The sequence below is a fragment of the Haliotis cracherodii genome, unplaced genomic scaffold, assembly GCF_022045235.1.
Source record: "Haliotis cracherodii isolate W230 unplaced genomic scaffold, xgHalCrac1.p SCAF_9, whole genome shotgun sequence".
NCBI lineage: Eukaryota > Metazoa > Mollusca > Gastropoda > Lepetellida > Haliotidae > Haliotis > Haliotis cracherodii.
In genome coordinates this window covers 4,479,756-4,503,516 of record NW_027266343.1, presented here as the reverse complement: position 1 = coordinate 4,503,516, position 23,761 = coordinate 4,479,756, and the positions used below count along the sequence as shown (strand labels likewise).

At 37.6% G+C, this 23,761-nt stretch overlaps 2 protein-coding genes across 2 annotated transcripts in view; one reads left to right on the top strand and one right to left on the bottom strand.

Annotated features, from left to right (window-relative positions):
* The window catches only part of LOC139453075 (uncharacterized), a 38,933-nt gene that overhangs the window by 8,583 nt on the left and 6,589 nt on the right, over positions 1-23,761 (top strand). The window lies entirely within an intron of this gene.
* On the bottom strand, positions 19,595-21,632 carry LOC139453243 (uncharacterized; the record flags this gene model as incomplete). The annotated part of the gene is made up of 4 exons (XM_071234869.1): positions 21,586-21,632; positions 20,945-21,196; positions 20,711-20,739; positions 19,595-19,652 (listed from the first exon to the last, which is right to left on the bottom strand). Coding segments are annotated over exons 2-4 (306 nt in total), but the record flags the coding sequence as incomplete, so codon positions are not given.

Sequence of the window (23,761 nt, the reverse complement as noted above, 5' to 3'; positions counted from 1 at the left end):
TTTTAACTAGCACATATTTTGTAGTGATTATTAGTTTATATTATCAACATTTGTTGAGTCTTCAACTACAAGACAAATTGTCACTTTGGAATATAGCGGGGAAAACGTCATGAAAAATGGTATATTGTCACGGTATTTTCTACGTCAGAAAACAGCGAGGCATTCTGTCAGTCTGGGTTAACATATTGCATCGATGAAATAATGCAAACTCATTTTATTTATCAGCCTTTGTGTTATTTCCTACAACAATTCATGCTTTCAAATCTCAACAAATACTACCACAGACTTCAATTTAATAAAATTAGTGATACGCCAACATTTGCAGCACACAGACATCTTTGACAGGCCTTTACCAATGATCTATAAAGTAAGTATACATCCGTGCCCTTACAAATATTTTAAGAAGAAATAACGTTCAAAATAATAAAACAACTGATTTTAAATGTTACTTTTTATATCAAAGTTAAAGTTGCATCTGAATATTTAAATTTATATTATTTTTGTAGAAATAGGCCTAATGAACATCTACCATGCAGCTATTAAGCACTCAGTTACTCAGTTGCAATATGCATACCGGTGCTAGTCATCATACTTTGAAATAAGAGATTTACCCATATTATTCTGCCCCTTATAACATGTGTCCCACCATTAAGTGCCCTGAGTCATCACAGGTGTTAATTCATTGATCCATCATTTTTTACAGAATTCTGATACTCATGCTCTTAAAATAGTAGTTAATTACAGAGATGTGTACCAACAAACATCAAATCATACTGACTACCCCACAAAATGTGTATGATGCATAAAAAGATCTAAATCAAAGTTTTATCTTCTTGTTTTAGTAACATTATATTTTTTTTAATGTTGACAAATTTCCCATACAAACCCACACACTATCCTGCTGTATCTAAGTATCCTGATTTTCATTCAACAGTGCTTCAAGACACCTGTAGTTTAAAGTATATTTTGTAGTTATTATTATCATATAGCAAATATGAATTTTATATGAAAATATGAATATGAAAGTTTATCATCAAATCTTCTGATGGTTAAATAAATGGAAATTGAACCCCACAGTCATTCCATGTAGATAAATGGATTTATTTATGTTATTTGTTTTTGCATATAACAGATTATACTTACATATTTTACAGTCAGTGTCTATAATCAGGCCGAATATGTATTTTGACTGAACATTTCAGTCAATATGCATATTGACTGATTCACTCAGGTAAGGTATATTTTTTCTTAAATTTTCATTCATTTATTATTGACTAAAAATAGGACCAGATTTTAGACAGACTGGCTGAAATGTGTAAACTGCATAATTTAATCTTCTCAAAATAATTTGGACCTAGTTTGATCTTATCAAGATCAGAGTAACTTATGTAAGAAATTAAAAAAATTTCACAATGAATTGATTGATTCTCCAAACCTGAAAGAATACCAGAGTCCCAATACTAGTACACATGCACAAGTGTGCCAAGATATTAAATAAAATAATAAGAGTCATTGTGCAATGCAGATATCTTTTGGTGTGAAGAGAAAAAAGAAAAACATTAATAATTTGTTTATGTTGGAATTTGAAACATCAGTTTAGAACAAGGAAACATAAAAAGCAAGGCCTAATGAAGTTAAGAATCAGCTTTATCTGTGTCACAATCATATGTTTATTGTCAATGCAAACTGGATGTAGACACTGCATTGTTAATACAATCAACATTATAGAGATTGGCAATTACATGTAGTATGAATATATTGTTTTATTTTATAAAAATTGTAGTTGGTACAAATACTCTTGAATATGTATTTTAACTAATTTATGGGGTCCCCTGTGTCTGAATTGGGTTTTTTCTGCTTTGTAAAATTAAAAAAAGGCCAAAATGATATATATCTTTCATTGATCATATTGAAATATAATCATGGTAGTATTTGGCAACAAACAGCTACCATTCATATACATAAAATCCTTGTATACAACATGCACCAATTAACCCTTAAATATCAAAACAGATTTCAGTGATTTCCATTTCTTTTATTTTGAAGATTGTATCATGATATCTAGTTGATGATGTCATTTTACAGTGCCTGTTACTCTTACAATTTCTTGAGAACATTTCTCATTGCTCTGAGTTATATATCTGACAAATACTTACATGTGTTGCTGTCAATATTCACAACAATGAGCCTACGGGCAACGTTGCATGAGACCTTCACATTTCGCGTAACGTATTGCCTCACAGTTTTACATAATTAAATGCATGCATATGATGTAGCCTGCTCGGCGATGCTACAACATAGATATAGGAACGTATACAAAATCTACTTAATTTTCATAATCATACATCAAGGGCAACACTTTCAGTACCGATTGCAAAACGTCAACAAAGCGACCTGGGAAGAACGATCAGCTGATTTCACCGCATCACTTTGAACGCCTATCTAGTGGTTAATCAGTCGTGGTCATCCCTGATGTATAATTATATCAAGGAACATTTATTTCCGGACATGGCAATAGATAAATAATTGTTTAGGCGAAAAGATATACTGTCCGCACACAAGTGTGACCGTTGCCGACAGAGGTGAAGGTTGTACTAGTTAACTGTCTATAGGCATCATAGTAACATGTATCTCTCGTATCGCGCATACCACAAGCGCCGTCAGTTTAAGGTTGGACCTTCCAGATCAGCGCACCTAGCGGGTTAGTGAAGGGAAGATAAATTGAAAAAGATCGCCCATTGTGAGAGAGGTACTAAGCTTGTGAAATCAACTCCTCCTCCAGCTTTTAGAGAATATCCCTGACACTCTACACACAATACGTCGACATGTTGATGATACGCATATCGCAGTCCCGTTTCATTTCGACAAATTTTGACAGAATTACTACCCCTGTTTTATGGAGCTTCATGAAATCTACTCCTCCTCCAGTTTCCAGAGAATATCACAATATCTAACTATAACTATAGTTAGTATAAGGCTTTTGGTTCTACTATACCAAATCAGAATCAGTTTGGACAGTGCAGTTTTCGTAGGAAGCTTTCAGTGCAGATCGAGAGATATCTGCAGGCTGTGATTGGAGGATATTCTGTAAGATTTTTATGTCTTTCAAATGTACATCCATCCAGTTATTAAAACTGACCATGTTTTTTTATATCTAGTACTGTCTTTTTCAACATGATGACTTATGCTGAATGTGACCACAGCTATTTTCAAGTAAGTGACATTTGGTGCAAAACTGGGGGTGGTGTGTTTAGCTTCCTGTACTCGGAAAATGAGTAATTTTTTATGTTTTTATTGCTGCTCTAAGGCCAAGCTGTGCACACACGTACAGGTAATAGCTGTTGAATGCTTAGTTATTTTTCAAAAAAATATAACGTTACTATACAAGTCTATGGGAAAACGTTTGGTTGTGTGTAACCTGTAGGGTGAGTGCACATTTCAGTAATTCATACTTTACATGCTTTAAGAGGGTTAGAAACTAACAGTTTTTGTCCACTTGTCCTTATCATGATAACATACAGCAAATCCTTAAAATGGGCCAATTTCTACTTGTCCTTAGGATACCTTTACTATTGGGCAGTTTGGTAAGGACTATAGGACTAGTGCCAATTTCTAACGCTGTTTCCTGTTTATATTTCACCATGGATACACCATGGAGGTAAATTTTAAAATATTGACAGTGAAGTTAGGGACATTTGTGGTCGAACTCAGCACGAACCCCCAGGGTACCTCTGTCCATCAAGCCCTCCTCCTGCCTTCTGAATTTGTTGAAACTGATGAATTTGACAACAAATTAGGATAAAGTCACCACTGCCACAACAATTTCTGCCTTGTGTCAATCGTTTGCCGGTCAAGTTACGCGATGCCGTTATCTTGAGTATGAAGCATGTACACTGCTGACATATCACAAATCCCCTTATTTATAGCAAACAATGTAGCATACCAATATATCTTTCTGTTAGGTGCTTTTGTGTGAATGAAGGTTTCTATAAGGTTTCTTAAAACAGACTTATTTTTCACTCATATGACTTTCAAATAATTATTTTGTCCCCTCAAGAACTGACTCCTGGCTGTTATAACCAAACTGGTTTGCCATTTGATATTGTCTGAACACTTTTTTCAGCTTTTAGCATGCCTGATGTTGACTGGGGAGGTATATGTGCACTCATGCAGATGTAGCAGGTTAGGGTGGTGCAAATATCACAGTTAAGACCAACGCCTGCTGGGGGTGAGTTGTGACCAAGAAGCCACAAGGTTATTTTCCATATCAATATTTACCCTGTAACATAATTGAACAAATAATAAATAAATAGTTATACACATTAAAACATTGCACTTATCACCGTTATTGATATAATAATTAATGCATTCTTCACATTATTATATGATGTTTTCCATATATTACTTCAACTGCATCAATGCACTTTTATATACAAGATGTATATTATACATACATGAAATATAAACAATGAATAACTAAATTACTATGCCTACCGAATGTATGGCACTCAGGTGATAGTAGGCCAAATCACTTGTCACTCAGATCAATCTATAAATAACATACACATGTCATTCTAACTTTAATATAAATATCATAAAATAATATACATAGTAATCTACGGCCATATTAATTCAAATCTAAACCTACTACCAACATTATCTCAATTAGAATGTCATGGATAAACCTACATAAATATACACATTACCTCTGCTGTAATATGCTCATAATTATACACAACACACATTTCTCGTGGCAAACAATATGACACAAATACTTATATCTGTCGCCTTTATCAAATAAAAAATATTATAGTATATTACATCAGAGAATCATAAACATAAATGGTGTTTATTATCGTTATTGTTCTTGTGACATAAATTACATCCATACACTCTAATCACACAAGTATATCTACACTAAAATAATGTTTACAATATACATGCTGTACTAAAACAAATAATACATCCTACATAATGTTTATAATCTAGTATTAAAACTAACCTGTGGAGATGTATAGTGAAGATGAAGCTATGAAAGTCCTTGTCACAATACGTGTCACAATATGAGTCTCATGTCGTGACTGTCCAGAGAAAGCTGTATATAGTAGACTGCTTTAGTGCTTGTGTTAGTACAGAAGCCTGCCCTCTAAAAGCAAAACAAAAGAATACTCTTGACCCTCACAATAAACAAAAGAACTTACCAGCCCAAATTCAGCTTGGAGCAATTAGGCTGGAAACTGGTATCGTACATAATCTAATAAAATACACCAATTACACTGTCTAAAACCAATACCATATATATACAGATAAATTATAGAAATGACACTGCCACACAGAAGAAGTAGAAGTTTTCACATCCAATTTGGCATTTGGAGAAGCTGATCCGAAGTCCGGTGTTGGCAGTGTGTGATCGACAACCCTTGTTTTGCCTCGCTGTGCTCTATTACCTTGTAGAAGTTATGGAACTTGGACATGTAGGTACATTAAGTACATTTAAGAACACCAGTCCACTTGAGGCCCCTCTGTTGCTCACTATCAAGTGCCATAATAAGATCACCCTCATGCACTAGACATTTCTAACAGTGCTCCCTTAATGCCCCACTGTGCAGTTTTTCAGTTTGCAAACATGACATAAGGGCTATACACCAGTCCCAGAACCTGCTTTGATGAAAATAATATCCACTGGCACTCTTGGAATGTAACATTATGGTTCTGAAATCATCTGTAAAGAATGTGATAGTGTTCGACAATACTAAATTATCTCCCCTGTTTAGTAAAATGCATTGTATCCTTCATTCCCCTATAAACCCATAAACTATTGGAGAGAAACACTATTTTAAGCTGGTATTGCATGACACTGCTGATTGTGAATAAAAAGAATTACATTTATATCAGGATAAGCTGTACATTTTCAAAATTATATGGAATTTTAACTTTGTTTCATTGAAACTGGCAAATAACTGGTATTAGCAAGTCTAGCCACCTTGAATAGCTTTCTTCTACTTGAGGGTCCATTTCCATTTCTCAGCTTTAATAGGCGGTATGGTTCACTGGTCAGCATTTGAGATTGCTGGCAACAATGCACCCCTTTACTTCCTATTTTCTGGTAAAGTTCATTATCCAGCATTACATATATGATGACTTCAAAGCTGCTTAATGTGTCCCTTGCCTATAGTTTGCCTGAATTACATGCTCTCTGTCCAATTTTGAGATTTTTTTCTGATTCCTTTCAATGTGTACTTATGTCACCAGCCTATATCATAGGTGATTATACTTTTGATTTTTGGAGTAAAGTAAAGCACAATCATTTGTTGTAGCCCCTCCATAGATGATTTATCAAATGCTGACAGCAATTTGAGTGTTAAATTATATAAACAATGGATGGTGTAAGTTTGAGCAATCTCAAACAATATCAATCGCATCATGTCATGAGTGTCAAAGCCATATTCCATAAATGTAGCAGACTCTGCTATGATCTGATGATGTCAGCAAAGGAAGGCAAACAACAGACCACTTCTCAATTTTAAATATGTTTTGTTACTGGTTTTGAGGTTTAAAGATTTGTTCAATTTATTTAGTCAAAAAATTATTTTAGGGTGATATGATCTATTTATAGAATTGACCCTTGACCCCCTTCTTTTATGAAATATGAATTAACTCCCATGGTCAGTGTATGAAGGTAGAACCTTTATTTATTAATACAGAAATACCTTTTGTAAAACATTGATGAAGTGTACATCATTACACTCTCACAACTCTTCCTGTGCATCAAAACTATGTATTCTGGTGCCATATTGACATGCTGAATAGGAACAAGTAGTGAAGTTTAATCCAATTTCCATTTTTTTCTGAGAAGTTACATATATATACAATACATAAATCACAGATTTGACAAGTGCAAATAAACTGACGTCCAAAAGAAACTTTACCAACTGAAAATATAAATTTCAGACAAAGTATAAATCAATTTTTGTTGGTCTATTTAAAACACATAACCTAAATACAACAATAGTGTATGCAGAAAATGTTTGCGAGATAACACGCAAAAAAGTGAAAAACGTGCACCACGGACAACTACAAATGCACGTGCGGGTAAGGGTATAAAATGATTGCAACGGCAAGTCGGTACAGTACCGTATGGGTATGGTACAGATGGGAGCCACCCACGCCCATATTGCACGAACCTTCGGTTGCTCCCGTGTTGCCGTTACCAACTTGATGCAACGTTACAGACAGGGCGGACCGCTGACAGGCCAAGAACAGGCAGACCCAGGGTGACCATGCACCATGATGACCGGTACTTGCGTACCTTGCACCTCCTAAATCACTTCCTGGCTGTGACGTCATCAGGGACAAATGCCTTAGGTCACAGGGTTAGTCGACAGACAGTGGCCAGGAGACTCAGGGCTCATGGAATCAGGGCTTTTAGACCATACAGAGGACAGCTATTGGCAGCACAACATCGTCGTCTGCGATTGAGATGGGCCCGGACTGTACGACGTTGGCAACGACCTGACTGGCTGAGGGTTGTCTTAACTGACGAAAGTCGATTCTGTATGTTTAGGACTAATGGAAGACAACGTGTTTACCGCCGAAGGGGTGAACAAACGGCGGCGTGTTGCGTGCAGGAGGTCGTACCATATGGTTGAGGGAGTGTCATGGTGTGGGGAGGGATTTGTGGGCAGGAGAGGACCCCGCTGGTCATCTTTGACGGAAACTCGATAGCTCAGCGTTACATGGATAACATCCTTCGTCTAGTTGTCCTACCATTTCTCCAACAGCAGCCATGTGTCATTTATCAGTATGACAACGCTAGAGCCCATACAGCCAGAATTGTCACTAACTTCCTCGCAGCCAACAACGTCAACGTCCTGCCGAGGCCTGCACGCTCACCCGACATGTCCCCATAGAACACCTCTGGGACTTGATGGATCGTCATGTTCGAGAACGACCACACTCTCCAGCCAACCGGCAAGAACTGACCTTGGACCTCCAAGACGAATGGCGTCAAATCCTACGTGACCTCATCAGACGACTGACTTTTTTTGTGCGTCGAAGAGTTTTTGTGGGTATTGAGGCATTTGGTGGTCACACACGCTATTAATGACTTGTTATTGAACGTGAGCGATTGTTTATGTACTCTGCCTTTTGTCCATGATTCTGAAAGCTCGAGTTTTTTACCACACCCAACTTTGGGGGGCTCTGACATCATTCTATGTTGCCATATGATTGTCATTTTCAGTGTTAATTATGTTGATATATTGATCTTCTCAATACACTTTACTTCATGCACGTATAAGTTGTTGTTTTTTAGCAAGAGTGATTTCAAACTCTGGTAAAGTTTCTTTTTGACGTCAGTTTATCATAGTTTTTACTTTTCTATGATCATATTTCTAAACTTTTACTGTTTCTGGAACTGGTAAGCACAAACTACCAATAGAGACAGGCCGATGGGAATTATATCACAAGAAGCAAAAAAGATATGAATATTGTATGACTGCCAACTAATTGATGACGAGTTCCATTATGTATTCAACTGTAATTCCTCTTTAACCTTATGCGCTGAATGAGTTAATGAATACTACACACACTGGCTAAACATAAGTAGATATCGTAAACTGCTCACAAATGGTAAAGTGGGTTCTTTAAAAAAAGGCTCTCAAAGTTCGTCAGACATTTGAATGCTATACTGTGACGTATTCTTCAATATATGCCATCAAGCTGTACATCTATTACTGTAGTTTCATGTACCACCGATGGTTATGGTCGAGTAATAAAAGAGAGAAACGGGGGGAAAAGAAGTCTCTGGGAAAACATTTGCTTTTCGGGTGACCCCAAACCACGAGTGCGCCTGCGCCGGACAAAGACGGACTTTAGCCGGGGACGGGTGCTCCCTGTCTCTATTTTATCTTGTGATTAATGATGGATGGGGTTCGTTAAAAAGGCAAACGTTTGAACTCTATGTGCAAGGGTTAATTGTAGTTCATAATACCTGTGGCTGTACTTTATGTGAACATTTGTGTGAAAAGAGTAAATGTATTAAGTGGAAAGAATTAATATGAACAGGGACAAGGATTGAGGAAGATGAAGTAAATCCTGGGCAATGAACCCGTTTAAAGATGAGCCAGTTGAACACTCGGAACATTCATTTGGGGTTTGTAAATGCATATTGTCCTATATTCGATATACCCTAATATGTTCGTGGGTGGGACGGAGTTATGTCCTCTCAACGGATCTTTGCGGAATTCAATACGTTTATGTCAATGTGCTTAGTATTTTAGTGTACACTCAAGTTCCGTTAATCCGACATGGCTGGTTTCATATGATTATGTTGTAATGAGTATGTCTGATTAACGAAATGTCGTTTGTGGTCGACAATCGGACAACTACATGATAGATAGCGATTCAAATACGTTGTTATAAAAAATGAAATATTCATATTATGTTGCATTGTAAGCGGATAATCTTTTCTAATCATTCAACCTATAAAGCTTAACAAAAAACTTCATTCTTTGGAGGACTAAAACTATATGTTGTAGGGAATCAGTGGACAATACTCCTCGAGCTGGTCGTGTGAGGAAACTGACCTGCCACAATACAGTGAAAACCAACAGGGTCTCGTTTTTGCAGGACATCACTGCCAAATTTAAGGGTCCGAACTGTGTCTCAGAGAACTATCGGACGTAGACTACATCTATATAAAATTAACTTTCATCCACGTGTTGTGAGGACGAACGTCAGAATTCGTGGTTATGTCAGAAATAGCCTGTCACGGACAAGAAGGCAGCGTCCTCGGACTGTAGATAATCACTGGAAAAAAGTGATGAATAGTCCGGCGAAGAATAACAGCCCCGGTGTTTGTGTCCGGGTCGCCAGTCCAATGTTAGTTTGATGTCTGTTTGTTTGTTTGTTGTTAAATGCCGCACTCAGCAATATTCCAGCTATATGGCGGCGGTCTGTAAATAATCTGGTCTTGACTAGACAATCCAGTGATTGACACCATGAGCATCGATCCGCGCAGTTGGTATCGATGACATGCATCAACCAAGTCAGCGAACCAGACCAACCGATCCCGTTCGTCGCCTCTTAAGACAAGCATATTTTAGTTTGATCGTTGAGTCTGCAGTACAAGGCACGGTGTTGGTACCTTGGCCGTTGATGTAATGAAATTATGTATATATTTTCCTGGATGACAATGCACCAGTTAATCAGGCTCCTCAAGTGAAAAACCACAATTTTCTACATCTTCAATGTTATGGTGTGATCTGCACAATCGCCAGACGTTATGGCGTAAATGACAAGCATTTAGGGGGGCTTTACAGAAGTGAACTATTCGTATTGCTGTTCCGTGTCGCCATGATCAGTCTAAGAAATTACTTGCATGACCGTGAGAGTTAAGGAGCGAAACAGTATTTCAGTTTTATCATGGTATCCGGCGTTGATGTGGGAGCAACGCCCGAAGTGATACATGTGTATGATATGGGGGTTCTAACTAATGATCAAAGTTTTCTGGCAAGACAAGGGGACGCAACTCTGCACAGCGAGTTGCGCCGCCACAATTGACTGGGTCAACCGTATCCACTGATCAATTTTGAAACTTGTTGGAGACCGGAACTGAATGAAATAGAAATGTAAACAATGTTTTTCTTGCTTCGAAAACAAGTTCCTTTATAAAAAGTCAATACCGATATATGAAAGAATGTCTTACTGAAACGATCGAAAAAGTATTTTCATTCTCAGAAAAGCAACCGTTATTGACATTGGTACTTTGGTTTTAATATCATTGAAAAAGGCCTCCTGGCAAATATACACCCTAATATGTTTCATTATCGTTTGGTCCCAATGTTTGTAACATTCATGAAAGATATAATTACGGGAAGAATCGTGTTATCTCGGGATGATGTAATCAGGCATGCATGATGAAAGCTCACCTGCCATGCACGGTATGCCCGTGCAGCATGCTACCCTCGAGTATCTCTAAAAGCAGTATATCCAAACGTTAAAATTGCTTTCTTAAGTTCGGTTTTAAACAGTTATTCCATGACATTGTTTGACCGCGGCACCGAAGGCGATTATCAAACGCCACAAGATGGCAAATAATCAGCATACATAAAGCAGGAATGTCTAGTTATGCCATTGGTCGGTATTTGGGGTATCATCACACTGTCGTAAGCCATTTAGTCGAGAAATATGCTCAGACCGGTGATTTACAGGACCGTCCCAGACCTCTGCAAGATTTACGCCAGTTGGAAGCAGCATTGCGCCGCGAGTGGTTGTTGTTTACCCATCAACAGATCCAACGTCTGACTGGAGGCTGGAATGCGTCACCGGGGCACGTGGCGGTTATACCCGCTACTGATCTGTTTCACGTGTCATGTCAAGTAGAGACTTTATAAAGGAACATTTTCACATGAATCATAAAACGTAACTCGTTTACTTAATCCGGCAGCTCCATACTTTTTTAGGTATTGTCTAAGATTAAAAAACAGTACCTGTGTTACCATGCTGTTTTTGTCAGTAAATGTCAATCACAACTCACCAATATCTTTTTGATTTGTTGTCATATGTTTGTTCTATCCGATGACATTTGTATCACCCAGCTCCTATGGTCACTCATCCCATGCCATGATTTTTGCCATTTGTCATGGTTCAGAAATAGTGGTGTGCTTAACTGTTTTCTTTGTGTATATATGGCAGTACAACCATTTCTGCGCATGCGAAGTTAAATTTACTTGCTACACACGAGCACAATTACTAGACAAGGCCGACAACGCAAAAACACCACACTCCTACCCGCGAGTTCCTTGTGGTCAGCCTCGTACCTCTGCCACAGGCCAGAGAGATGTGACGATTCATCACATCTTACACATTCCAATCAACAAAAAACATAATGTTGGTCAACCGTTTCATTTCAAGTCTACACATGTACTTGATGGTTAATGTCCATTGAAAAATATCCTAAAGCGTTCAAAACTATTTTCATTTGCGAATTTATTTTTTGTTTACAATGCTTTTACGGCTCCACGTTCGGTCGTCGAGCAAGAACCTTCGGCTGTTCCCATGTTGCTGTCACCAACTTGATGCAACGGTACAGGCAGACCGGGCAGACATCGGACAGGCCAAGAACAGGAAGACCAGGGTTGACCACGCCCACATAGATAAAAGAACACTCTACTTCTTAGGAAAGCTATGTGATGCAATGTATAACTATGTTTTTTAAGTATTATTTCTAGTTTGCCTGGGTCAATGATACACTTGCTAACTTTGTCAATAATTGTCAATTTATTAATAAGAAATGCTTGCCCAAGGCCGTAAATGATGCTATTAAATCTCATCGAGATGATGTATTTTATGTCCATCTTAATTCAAGACTTAGTCTGTCAAGATATGTTAGTATAAGATCTCTGAAAACGTGGAGAAGTATTACCATTGAACTGATATTGCAAGACTTGTATTTTATGGATCAGCTGAAATTGTTTCTGGAGAATGTTAATGTAAAACTGTGCCAATGATATTGTGAAGCTCCTGTTTATGCACGATCAATATAATAACCGAAATTTGCTTTGTGACACCATATGTGATATTCTGCATTCTGCATTATGTTTTTGTTAAGATGTGGGAGAAAGATAATGATGTTATTCTTGCGTTTTTACTTGGTGGATGTGCAATAAAATGTATTATGGAGTTGGAAAGAGTAATAATTAATGTAAGTCACCTCATAAGGAAATGGCGATACCTGCTAAAAAACTTGTATGTTTATGAACATGTGTAAATATAATTCCAATTTACATTAAACAAGATTATAGCTCCATATTGTAATCTTAATTCAGTTGGTGGAAACATAGAATAGAATGTATCTTGTATCTATATGGGCGTACAAACCCAGTATCAGGGCGTACAGACCGTGCGGAGGACACATGTTCATTGGTGAACATCGGCGTCGGAGACTGAGATGGGCCCGGATGGGCAGGTGTAGAATGTATAGAGCGTGTCCTCTGTAGTCTGCAGGTGTAGAATGTATAGCGTGTACCATCTGTAGTCTGCAAGTGTAGGATGTCCTCTGTAGTCTGTAGGTGTAGAATGTATTGAGTGTGTCCTCTTTAGTCTGTAGGTGTAGAATGTATAGCGTGTACCATCTGTAGTCTGCAGGTGTAGAATCTACAGAGTGTGTGTTCTGTAGTCTGCAGGTGTTCGATGTATAGAGTGTGTCCTCTGTAGTCTGCAGGTGTTCGATGTATAGAGTGTGTCCTATGTAGTCTGCAGGTGGTATAGGTGGATATGGTATAGGCAGTGATCTCACCACACACCAGAGGAAAGTACTCCAGGATTTGAGACGTAACAACAAGCAAGGCTACTACAAGAATGGTGCCCTTGTAGTTAAAGATTACCAACAGCATTCAGATAGGTAGGACACAGATACTAATGATAAATAGAGGTGTGGCCGAGGCCCGGATTATCGCTGTGTTACTAAATCAATTTCAGATTTCTTGTTCTGGAACATTTCCGGTATTACTAATAAACTTCTAGACGATGAATTTGTTTCATATATCACACAGTTTGACTTTATTGGACTCACAGAAACATGGGCCAAGGACTGTGATTTTGATCAACAGCTCGGTGATTACCAGCCATATGTTTTGTCTGCAGAGAGATTGTCATCTTTTGGGAGATTATCGGGGGGGATTGTAGTACTTATTAGAAAGTCTCTAGTCAATTATGTCAAAGAGCACATTATTGGACAGAATGTGATATATGTTATCTTGGATAAATCGGTATTTAAGCTAGAAAAAGATGTATTGGTAGCTTGTGTTTATGTCAATCCTGATGGGTCAACTTGGTACAGGGGTAAACCAACAAAATGTGGAATAAGTTTATTATTTGAATCCTTGTTAGGTGTTATACAAAAATATGGTGATATGTTTATCATGCTTGGAGGTGACTTTCATTCCCGAACCGGTAATGAGCCCGATGCCGCAGAGAGTGATATTGCTGAAAGGCTTGGCATCCAGGAACCTTCTGATATTTATGGCAACGTGATCACCAAACGTTTCTCTTGTGATACTACTGTTAATCGCCTTGGTAAGATTTTACTAAACGTATGTAGTGCTTTGAATTTGTGCATTTTCAATGGCCGATGTGTATCAGACGCGGCAAAAGGTGACTATACCTTCATCAGCCACAATGGCACAAGCGTAATCGACTATATTGTTGCATCCCCTTCATTGTTTATGTTGTGCAAACAGTTTGACATTGCAAATAGAACAGAGTCCACCCATAGTCCATTTACATGTTCATTTCACGCACATGCCAAAGCTGGATCGAGAGACCGTGAGCGTGTTGCACGAGACCCAGGGGACAGCTACCGCTTTGTGTGGAACGAGGACAAAACTCAAACTTTTAGAGACAGTTTACTGTCTACAAATTCTATTTCAATGCTTGACAAGTCTTCAGATTTTATCGCTTCAGGTAAAATTGATAAAGCAGTTGAGGTATTTTCAGATGTTTTATGTACCGCTGCGAAATGTATGAAACGCCCTTCTTATATTTCTAGAAGTAAACAGCCATGGTTCGATAAGGAGTGTGAATACCAATTCGATTGTGACTTGGGTGTCCGTCAAGGCTGTGTACTGAGCCCGTTTTTGTTTTCATTGTTTATCAATGATCTAGCTGTTGAAATTGAGGCTAACTGTGAACCCGGAATCCAGCTCCATCCAGACATAATTCAACTATTCCTGCTACTCTTTGCTGATGATGTAATTCTTATATCAGATACTGTATATGGCCTCCAAAAACGCATCGATGTACTCGAACACTATTGCCAGAATTATTCCCTAAAGGTAAATCTTGATAAGTCGAAAATAGTAGTTTTTAAGAATGGTGATGTACTTTCTAGATCTGAGAAATGGTATTTCACTGGTTGTCAGTTCGAATGTGTATCATCATACAAATATTTGGGAGTTGTATTTTCAAAGAATTTATCATGGTCGAAACTTAATTACAAAGCTTCATTACAGGCTAAACGGGTATTGTTCTCGGTTCTAAAATCCCTTTCATCACTTAAACCTATTCCACTGAAACTATTTTTTAAAATATTCGATACTAAAATTGCTCCAATTATGTTATATGGGGCTGAAATGTGGAGTTTTGAAAACTGCAAAGAAATAGAAAGTATCCATGTACTTGTTTGTAAACGTCTGCTAGGTGTTAAAACGTCTACTCCCAATCATGTTGTGCGAGGAGAATGTGGAAGATACCCACTGTACATTTCTGCGTATAAACGCTGTATAAAATATTGGTGTAAACTTATGTCCCTACCAAATTCACGATATCCTAAGAAAAGTTATGATATGTTATTTCAGCTAGCCACACATGGTAAAACTAATTGGGCTACAAAAGTCAAAACTCTTTTATACAGCCGTGGATTTGGCTATATATGGGAGAACCAATATGTTATTTGCCCCGAATCATTTATTTCCGAATGTGAAGATCGGTTAAAATTTGCTTACGAACAGGACTGGCATTGGTCTTTAGCAAATAGTTCTAAAATGTTCCATTATACACTTTTCAAAAATTCATTCAGTCTAGAGTTGTATTTGTCTGCTATCACTATCAACAAATTTCGTGTTGCACTAGCCCAGTTTCGCTGTAGCTCCCATACTCTCCATATTGAGACTGGTAGATACGTTAATACTCCACGAGAGCAGAGATTGTGCAATAGTTGCAACCAAAGATATGTCGAGAATGAATATCATTTTTTATTAATTTGTAACGCTTATGATGAACTTCGTCTTCAGTATTTACCACAGAAGTATTTTGTACATCCTACTCTTGCTAAATTCAATATGCTTATGGCGGTAAACAATGAAACTGTAATTAGAAATGTTGCAACTTTTATATACCATGCTATGAATGTTAGACTCCAAACACTAAGCCTATAAATGTTAATGATGGACCAAATATTGTACCATGGGCCGCTGGCCTACACATGTACATGAATAAAGAATTAAATTAGTCTGCAGGTGTTCGATGTATAGAGTGTGTCCTATGTAGACTGCAGGTGTTCGATGTATAGAGTGTGTCCTCTGTAGTCTGCAGGTGTTCGATGTATAGAGTGTGTCCTCTGTAGTCTGTAGGTGTAGAATGTATTGAGTGTGTCCTCTGTAGTCTGCAGGTGTTCGATGTATAGAGTGTGTCCTCTGTGGTCTGCAGGTGTTCGATGTATAGAGTGTCCTCTGTAGTCTGCAGGTGTTCGATGTATAGAGTGTGTCATATGTAGTCTGCAGGTGTTCGATGTATAGAGTGTGTCCTCTGTAGTCTGCAGGTGTTCGATGTATAGAGTGTGTCCTATGTAGTCTGCAGGTGTAGGATGTTTAGGGTGTGCCCTATGTAGTCTGCAGGTGTAGGATGTTTAGAGGTGTGTCCTATGTAGTCTGCAGGTGTAGGATTATAGAGAAAACCGTCTCAAGTCGACGGGTGTAGTTTGCAGGTGTAGAATTATAGAGTGTACCATCTATAGTCTGCAAGTGTAGGATGCCCTCTTTAGTCAGCAGGTGTTCGATGTTTAGAGTGTGTCCTATGTAGTATGCAGGTGTAGAATCTATAGAGTGTGTCTTCTGTAGTCTGCAGGTGTAGAATCTATAGAGTGTGTCTTCTGTAGTCTGCAGGTGTAGGTTGTATAGAGTGTGTCCTCTGTAGTCTCCAGGTGTATGATGTTTAGAGTGTACCTTCCTTAATCTGCAGGTGTAGGATGTCATCTGTAGTCTGCAGGTGTAGGATGTCCTCTGCAGTCTGCTAATGTAGGATATATAGAGTGTACCATTTCTAGTCTGCAGGTGTAGGATGAATAGAGTATACCCTCTGTAGTTTGCAGGTGCAAGATGTCCTCTGTAGTCTGCAGGTGCAGAAAGCATAGAATGTACCATCTCTCTTGTCCTCTGTAGTAAGCAAGTGTTGGATGTATAGAGAACACCATCTCTCGTCTGCAGGTGTAGGATGTCCTCTGTAACTTCTGTGAGAGGCATTTAAAAGTTGGAGTAGGGCTTCCAACAACTGGTCCCAGGGGGTAATGTTGACTTTTATGTGACACCAGATTGCCATCATCCTGAACAAAGACCAGCCCCAGAAACCCAACCTCACTCGTCACGAACGGAAAATTCTGAATTACCAAAATTCCAAGGTAGTAACATTGATGTTATGCTACAAAACAAGTAAGTATTTGTTTATTTGAAGATTACATTAATAATGTATTATATTGATATGAGAATGAAATGTATCCATACATTTTTTGTGTCAAATGCAATATATACATGACAAGACTAAACCAAACTGAGGACTTTATGAGAACTATTGTATTTGCTGTAAATACTTGCACAATGAATTTTGTGGCAAAAATCAAAATGCATTCTCAATCACTCAATCACAGTTGCCTAAAATGGCACCAATTTAAGCTGTGAGCTGTTGGCATCCTCCTCAGATATATCTGAGACTGTATACGAGCCTAATCCAAAGGATTTTTTATTCATCATTTTCCCTCTACATATTCCGGGTCGTACCATGGGTGGATCTCTGTGTCAAAACCACAAGCATGGCGAAGACGGTAATAAAATGATCGAGCTACACGATCATGTCAATTAAGATACTATGTTTGTGCCAAAGCTGGGCACCCACTGACAATGTGCTGGACAGTCTCATTAAATTTATTACATAATCTACATTTCCTATTAACATTTTGATGCAAAATCACACATTTACACGCAAACAGAAAGCCTTCTGTTTCACTTTTCAGGCCAGAGGACTTCATCCAAGCGAAGTACTCTGCTGATCTTCTCAACACACTGCACATACACTCGAGGCAGTGGTCGTTCAGATAGCCTCTCCTTTAAAAACTGAAGCTGGGTCGATTTGATATGACACTTGTCTTGGTTGACACTAATTTCTGTACCAGCCAGCAGTACAGAACCATCAACAAAATCAACATCCCAGAGATTATGTCCCACATCATTGGCCCGTTTTAGAAAACTGTGGAATGCCTCGTTTTCATCATGAGTCTTGACATGCTTCACAAGAGGATAATCAGACAAATAAATAAATAAAACAATTCTATCGTGAAGAGCCCCAACGTTAATCAAGAATTTCTATCTGTCATTTCTACATGTCATTTGTTTCTCATATTTATTAAGCTTTCAAAATGAGGCACAAACTCTTGCACATCCTTCATCTGGTATGCCTGGCACCTGCTACATTCACCCCAACATATATAAAAAAATAGTTGCTTTTGTCATTATGTACACAATAATCAAGTAGAAATATTTTGAATAATTGTTTCCACTAAAAGTTAACACAATAGTGATAATAATATTAACAAAAAATGACTTAATTAAGAATACAATCAAACACATCAGTTGCAAGAGGTCTGTCAGGTTTTGGGGCTTAAAAATCCCTTGAATAGTACCCCTTTTAACTCTGACATGTTCAGTATCATATTCTTTGTTTGATGTTTAATGACACATTCAGTAATATTCAAAATATATTATTAGAATCATATTACTGTATGTACCCTCCGCATATATATATTGTGATCATCATCACCTATTGTACAATGGCATGAGTGTATTCACCAATATATTTGCCTTCTGTGTATCAGAAGAAAGATATCTAACTCTTATCACTCTTGTCAAATAGCATAACACAAACATCCAAGGAGCTTTTTATCCCCTATACAAAACATCTATAAAATGTATTAAAGAATCTTTGTTTTTCCATTTGGCTTTGGCTTTTTTTAGTTAAAACAATGTGTCTAGAAGAGGCCAAAATAACTATTTAAGAGAACAGTTGCTCTATTATTAAACATGTCACCACTTCATATTTAAAGTATGATATGCTGGACAATCATATAATACATTTGGGAGTGATATCGTGGTTAGAAATTAAACATGGCAATGGGTAGTAATTACAGATAATAAGCAACAGGACAATTTTTATACAAAGTTGCACTTATTCATTGGCGATGTGAATGAAAAGAAGAAATTGTATTCCCCTTTTGTTCCGAATTACCACTTTGTATATACGCTGCTATATTTAGCTACGGGGGCGGACATCCACTCAGTTACACTGCCATTGGTATACTTTGTAAACGGAGTAAAAAATAAATAAAACGCAAGATGTGGGGGTTATTTGCTCTTACTCATTAATTACTCACGGCGGTCGGGTAGCCAAGTGGTTAAAGCGTTCGCTCGTCACGCCGAAAATCCGGGTTCGATGCCCGACGATCCACGGCATAGTCCAATTGAATTTAACAGAATAATACATCAAACACCTACAAAATTGAAACGTATGAATTAAATACCATACAACGGTCCACCTATAGAATTCAGGCGTCCGTTCCACAAAATTATCGTAGGGCTAATCGCAACTCACATACTAAACCCTCATGGTGCCTGGACGTCAGTCAGCCTGCAAACCGCTCAGTGCCGCACTGTGCTGATGTCGCGGTTACAAAAACGTATACATTGTATCAAAAGTGTTGCAATGTTTTTATTTCTTCACACAGTGTAACCAAATTGTATAACATGCAACTCGAGTTGATTGAAGGCAGGGCGGGACAACTTAGGAATGGCCAGGAGTCCGAACTTGACCACACAGAAGGAAGCGAGCTACAAAAGCATGTTTTATATCATTGGAAAGATCTCGAGGAGACGAATCCAAATAATGTGTGTCCCGGTGTGTACACATGTTTACAAGCTCAAAATTGGCTCAGAAAATGCATTACTGCAGAAATTTCTGGCAGAATTTTTTTTTCTGCAGAAATTTCTGGCAGTATTTTTTTTTTCTACAGAAATTTCTGGCAGAATTTTTCTTTTTCTACAGAAATTTCTGGCAGATTTTTTTTCTGCAGTAATATTTAGCAGGATTGTTTAAATTCAGGAGAAATAAGGTTCAATCATTGGATAGTTTAATCTGGAGTTGCTTTAAATGACCTTTTTCTACAGAAATTTCTGGCAGATTTTTTTTTTCTACAGAAATTTCTGGCAGAATTATTTTCTGCAGTAATATCAAACATCAATCTTTGGAGAGTTTAAATTGAAATCAGCGATTGAATATATTTATCTTGGTATTATATTTACCAAATTTATCAGGAAAAGTTGACGTCACTCGAATTAAACAATGGAACAATATGTTGGCCTCATACCTTTGTATACTAGACAGATGCAAATCCTTGAACCTTGAGCTTACCATAAAATTATCTAAATTATTATGAGAATTTCAATGACCATCTTCAATGGCCTTTTTACGACGTTGAAGTGTACAACATTAAAGGTGAATGTGATTCTCAAAAAATAAATTTCACAATTATTCCATGGGGCCAACCAAATATATAATCCCCTGTTGAAATTCAAAGAAACAACCTACATGTGATATACTGTACTCTGAAAGTAGGTTAACTTCAGACATGGAAAAAAAATAGAACACAACCAAGATTTTACGATATAACTGCATATATTGTTTCATAAATTCCATTGTGCACATCTCATCTAATATATATATATATATACAATTCTAAATACACAGCTTTACTAAGAAACACAAAACATACAAAGTACAAAACTCCTGCAATGCAATCCTCGGCAATATCTTAGCCACATAGCTTTGACAAAAAATATGTACATTTCAGCAATACTTGCTGCTCCTTCATTATTGTTCTGATACTGATGCTTGTCTTCGGTGATTTGTCAGAGTGATCTGAAAGTAATAAAATAAATGTAAAGAATATGAGAACATAATTAAAATCACAGTGCATCTATACAACAAAAGCAAAAATAGTAACCTCATGAAGTTGGGTTGTTTCTCTGCCCACATTACACATATTATAAGTAACCCTGACTAACCCTAATATTACACATCACAATACATATTTCAAAAGAAACGCAATATTTATTGAAATTACCTTTGATTGCAATTTTTCATTGTTCTTCTCTATTGCCTCTTGAACTTTAGTTGGGAGGGTTGTCGCTTCCCTTGGGGCAGGCATGAAGGGCTTGAAGTCTGATAGCTTGGTGGTGGGTGTCCGGATGTCCCCAATCTTGAAGGAGGGCATCGCGGGTTGTTGCAGGCTTCTGTCTAAGTTCCCTTGCAAATACACTAAACAGTTGATCCAAATCTTCATGTGTGTGCCCCACCATGAGAAAGAAAGTTTCACCTGAAAATAGTATTTACATCAGTATTATCACTATGAAAACAAATCAAATTGTACAAAACTTGTTTATTTACAGAATACTGATTTGAGTATTAATATTGAGAGAAAAATCAATCTTGTGCATTTTTCAAGTTTCAACATTGTGTGCAGATTCTTTTATACATGGGATGAGCAATTGGACATGAAATACTTTTGCTTCAAAACAATTCTAATGTGGTTTAAAACAATTTACATAAATTATAAAAATATTAACCACATGTGATTTCAGCATTTACTTTGAATTGTATAGTATAGCCTCAAGGAATAAATACGCAATACATGATATTGTATGTGGAATCATATACCAATAATTTCATTGAGAACTATCTTCATGATAGCACTAAAAGTGATACCTTGGATTGCAGCGTCCACTTTTGACTGGCCGACAAAATCTTGCAGCTTTATTGGTCCTGGAAATGTCAAATAAATATTTGAACGATACATAAATTGCAACTTTAATGTAATTGGATAGTCATACAAATATAACAATTGCCAATTTCCATTCTCAGAAATCCACAATGCCTCCAAAATTAGACAAGCCTACCAGACAAACATTGAATTTATTCAACAGGCCCGTACCAAGCATTTAGCTAAGACAAAGATAAATTTCTATCCTTCTAAATGTGTGTTGCAAATATAATGTACAAACAAATGTCTTGACATACATGGCACGATCCCATTACAAAACAAATCCCATTACATCCTTTACTAATAATATTGGACAAACTACAGTAACGTAACCCATATATGTGCACTGTGGATACTAAGCTCCACTGGTTTCTAAATAAGAATCTACATAACTCCCTACAAATAGGATATGTAGACAGTAATATGTGTTTTGGTTTAGTTTCTTGTTTACAAAAATACTGTTGCTAGGATGCAGCAGTGAACTTATTGTTGTGTTTTTTTTGCTTGTTTCTATAACAATATATTCCAGCTATATGACAGCAGTCTGTAAATATTTGAGTTTGGACCAGTCCATCCAGGGACTGATATCTTGAGCATCAGGTTACGCAATTGGGATACGATGACACACATAAACCAAGTCAGGGAGCCTGACCACCCGATCCCATTAGTCGCCTCTTACAACAAGCATAGTTGCCTCTTGTGGCAAGCATGGGTTGCTGAAGACCTTTTGTGATGCATGCCATATATATAGCTAATATTAGCAAATTCCATTCAGGAGTATAAACTGAGCCATAGCGGGCAGCTAATTTTGGCTTATGGCACATGTAACTGGTACTTTGGGGGAACTTTTGTACTGAAAGTGTTGTTTCGTTGGTTGCCATCAGTTACAGAGACACATGGACAAATTGACTTACTATGAAACTGGATGTAACATTTAATTAAATAACTTTGTGCAACATACTTCCTTATAATAATTATGGTTTCTTTTATTCACTGTGGCACATGAACACTAGCTCACCTGGAATGAGTGAGTTAGGTTAGACGCCGCTTTGAACAGTATTTCAGGTATATCACGGCGTGTCAGCTTAATGTGGGAGGAAAGCCACGAGCACAGATATGGTGCTGACAACCTAGAAACATTGGGCGAACCGGGATTCAAACCATAGGTTTCTGGCGTGCCCAAGGGACACAACTTTGCACGGTGAATTGCAATGCCTTAGACTACTGGTAGTGACTGTATATAATTAGTATCAGGTCTTATCCATAATACTCCTTGTCAAACCCTTACGTTTATCGAATTTTGTTTTCATGCTAAATTCGGTTCCATTTTGAAGATCACTTTTACATGTATCCAGTTGGAAACAGCAATTATTAATTAAGATTTTGCATTATTCCTGGGCTTTCAGGAATTCGATATCGACATGTCCTATAAAAACAAAGAAAGGGTTCTATCACTAGGATCACTCGAGAGTATGTCTCGTAAACTTGCCTAGCCCCACGCCTACTGTGTAAGCACCACAGAGTAGCCCGAGCCACCCACCAACTCACACCCTAATTAAGTCATGGCCTTGTCGGCAACCAGGGCAACACTTACCTGGTATACTACATACGTAACACCAATATAATGCCACGTGAAGCCATATATAGGCTACACAATCCGCGTCACAGAGCCCTGGCTCTTCTGCTCTTCCTTTCCTAGCTCATGTTGAAATTTTGATAAAAAATCATGCACCGTGCTTTGATTCCGAAACGAAATTTAAATTGGCAACACCATCGGTGATGGTTAAAAAAACCCAGCGAAACGCAAGACCGACGGAGTACCTCACCCATACATTCGCCTGACATGTTTATTTTCGCGTTCGTAGCTCAACTTTATCTAATATTGCTGATGCAATAAATGAACTATATTTAACCATATTGCACATAAACATTACTTACCAATTTCAGTGCTTTTCTTTTTGGGCAGATTTCTTGAAGAAAGGTGTCTGTCTTGACTGTTGATGACGTTGGTAATATCTGTAATGGGTAGCAACATTCGATGAATATGTTCATAAAGAAATCATGATACAAACAGAAGGCCAACGTTCTTCAAGATATATACAGTGTTTGGTTTACAAAAAT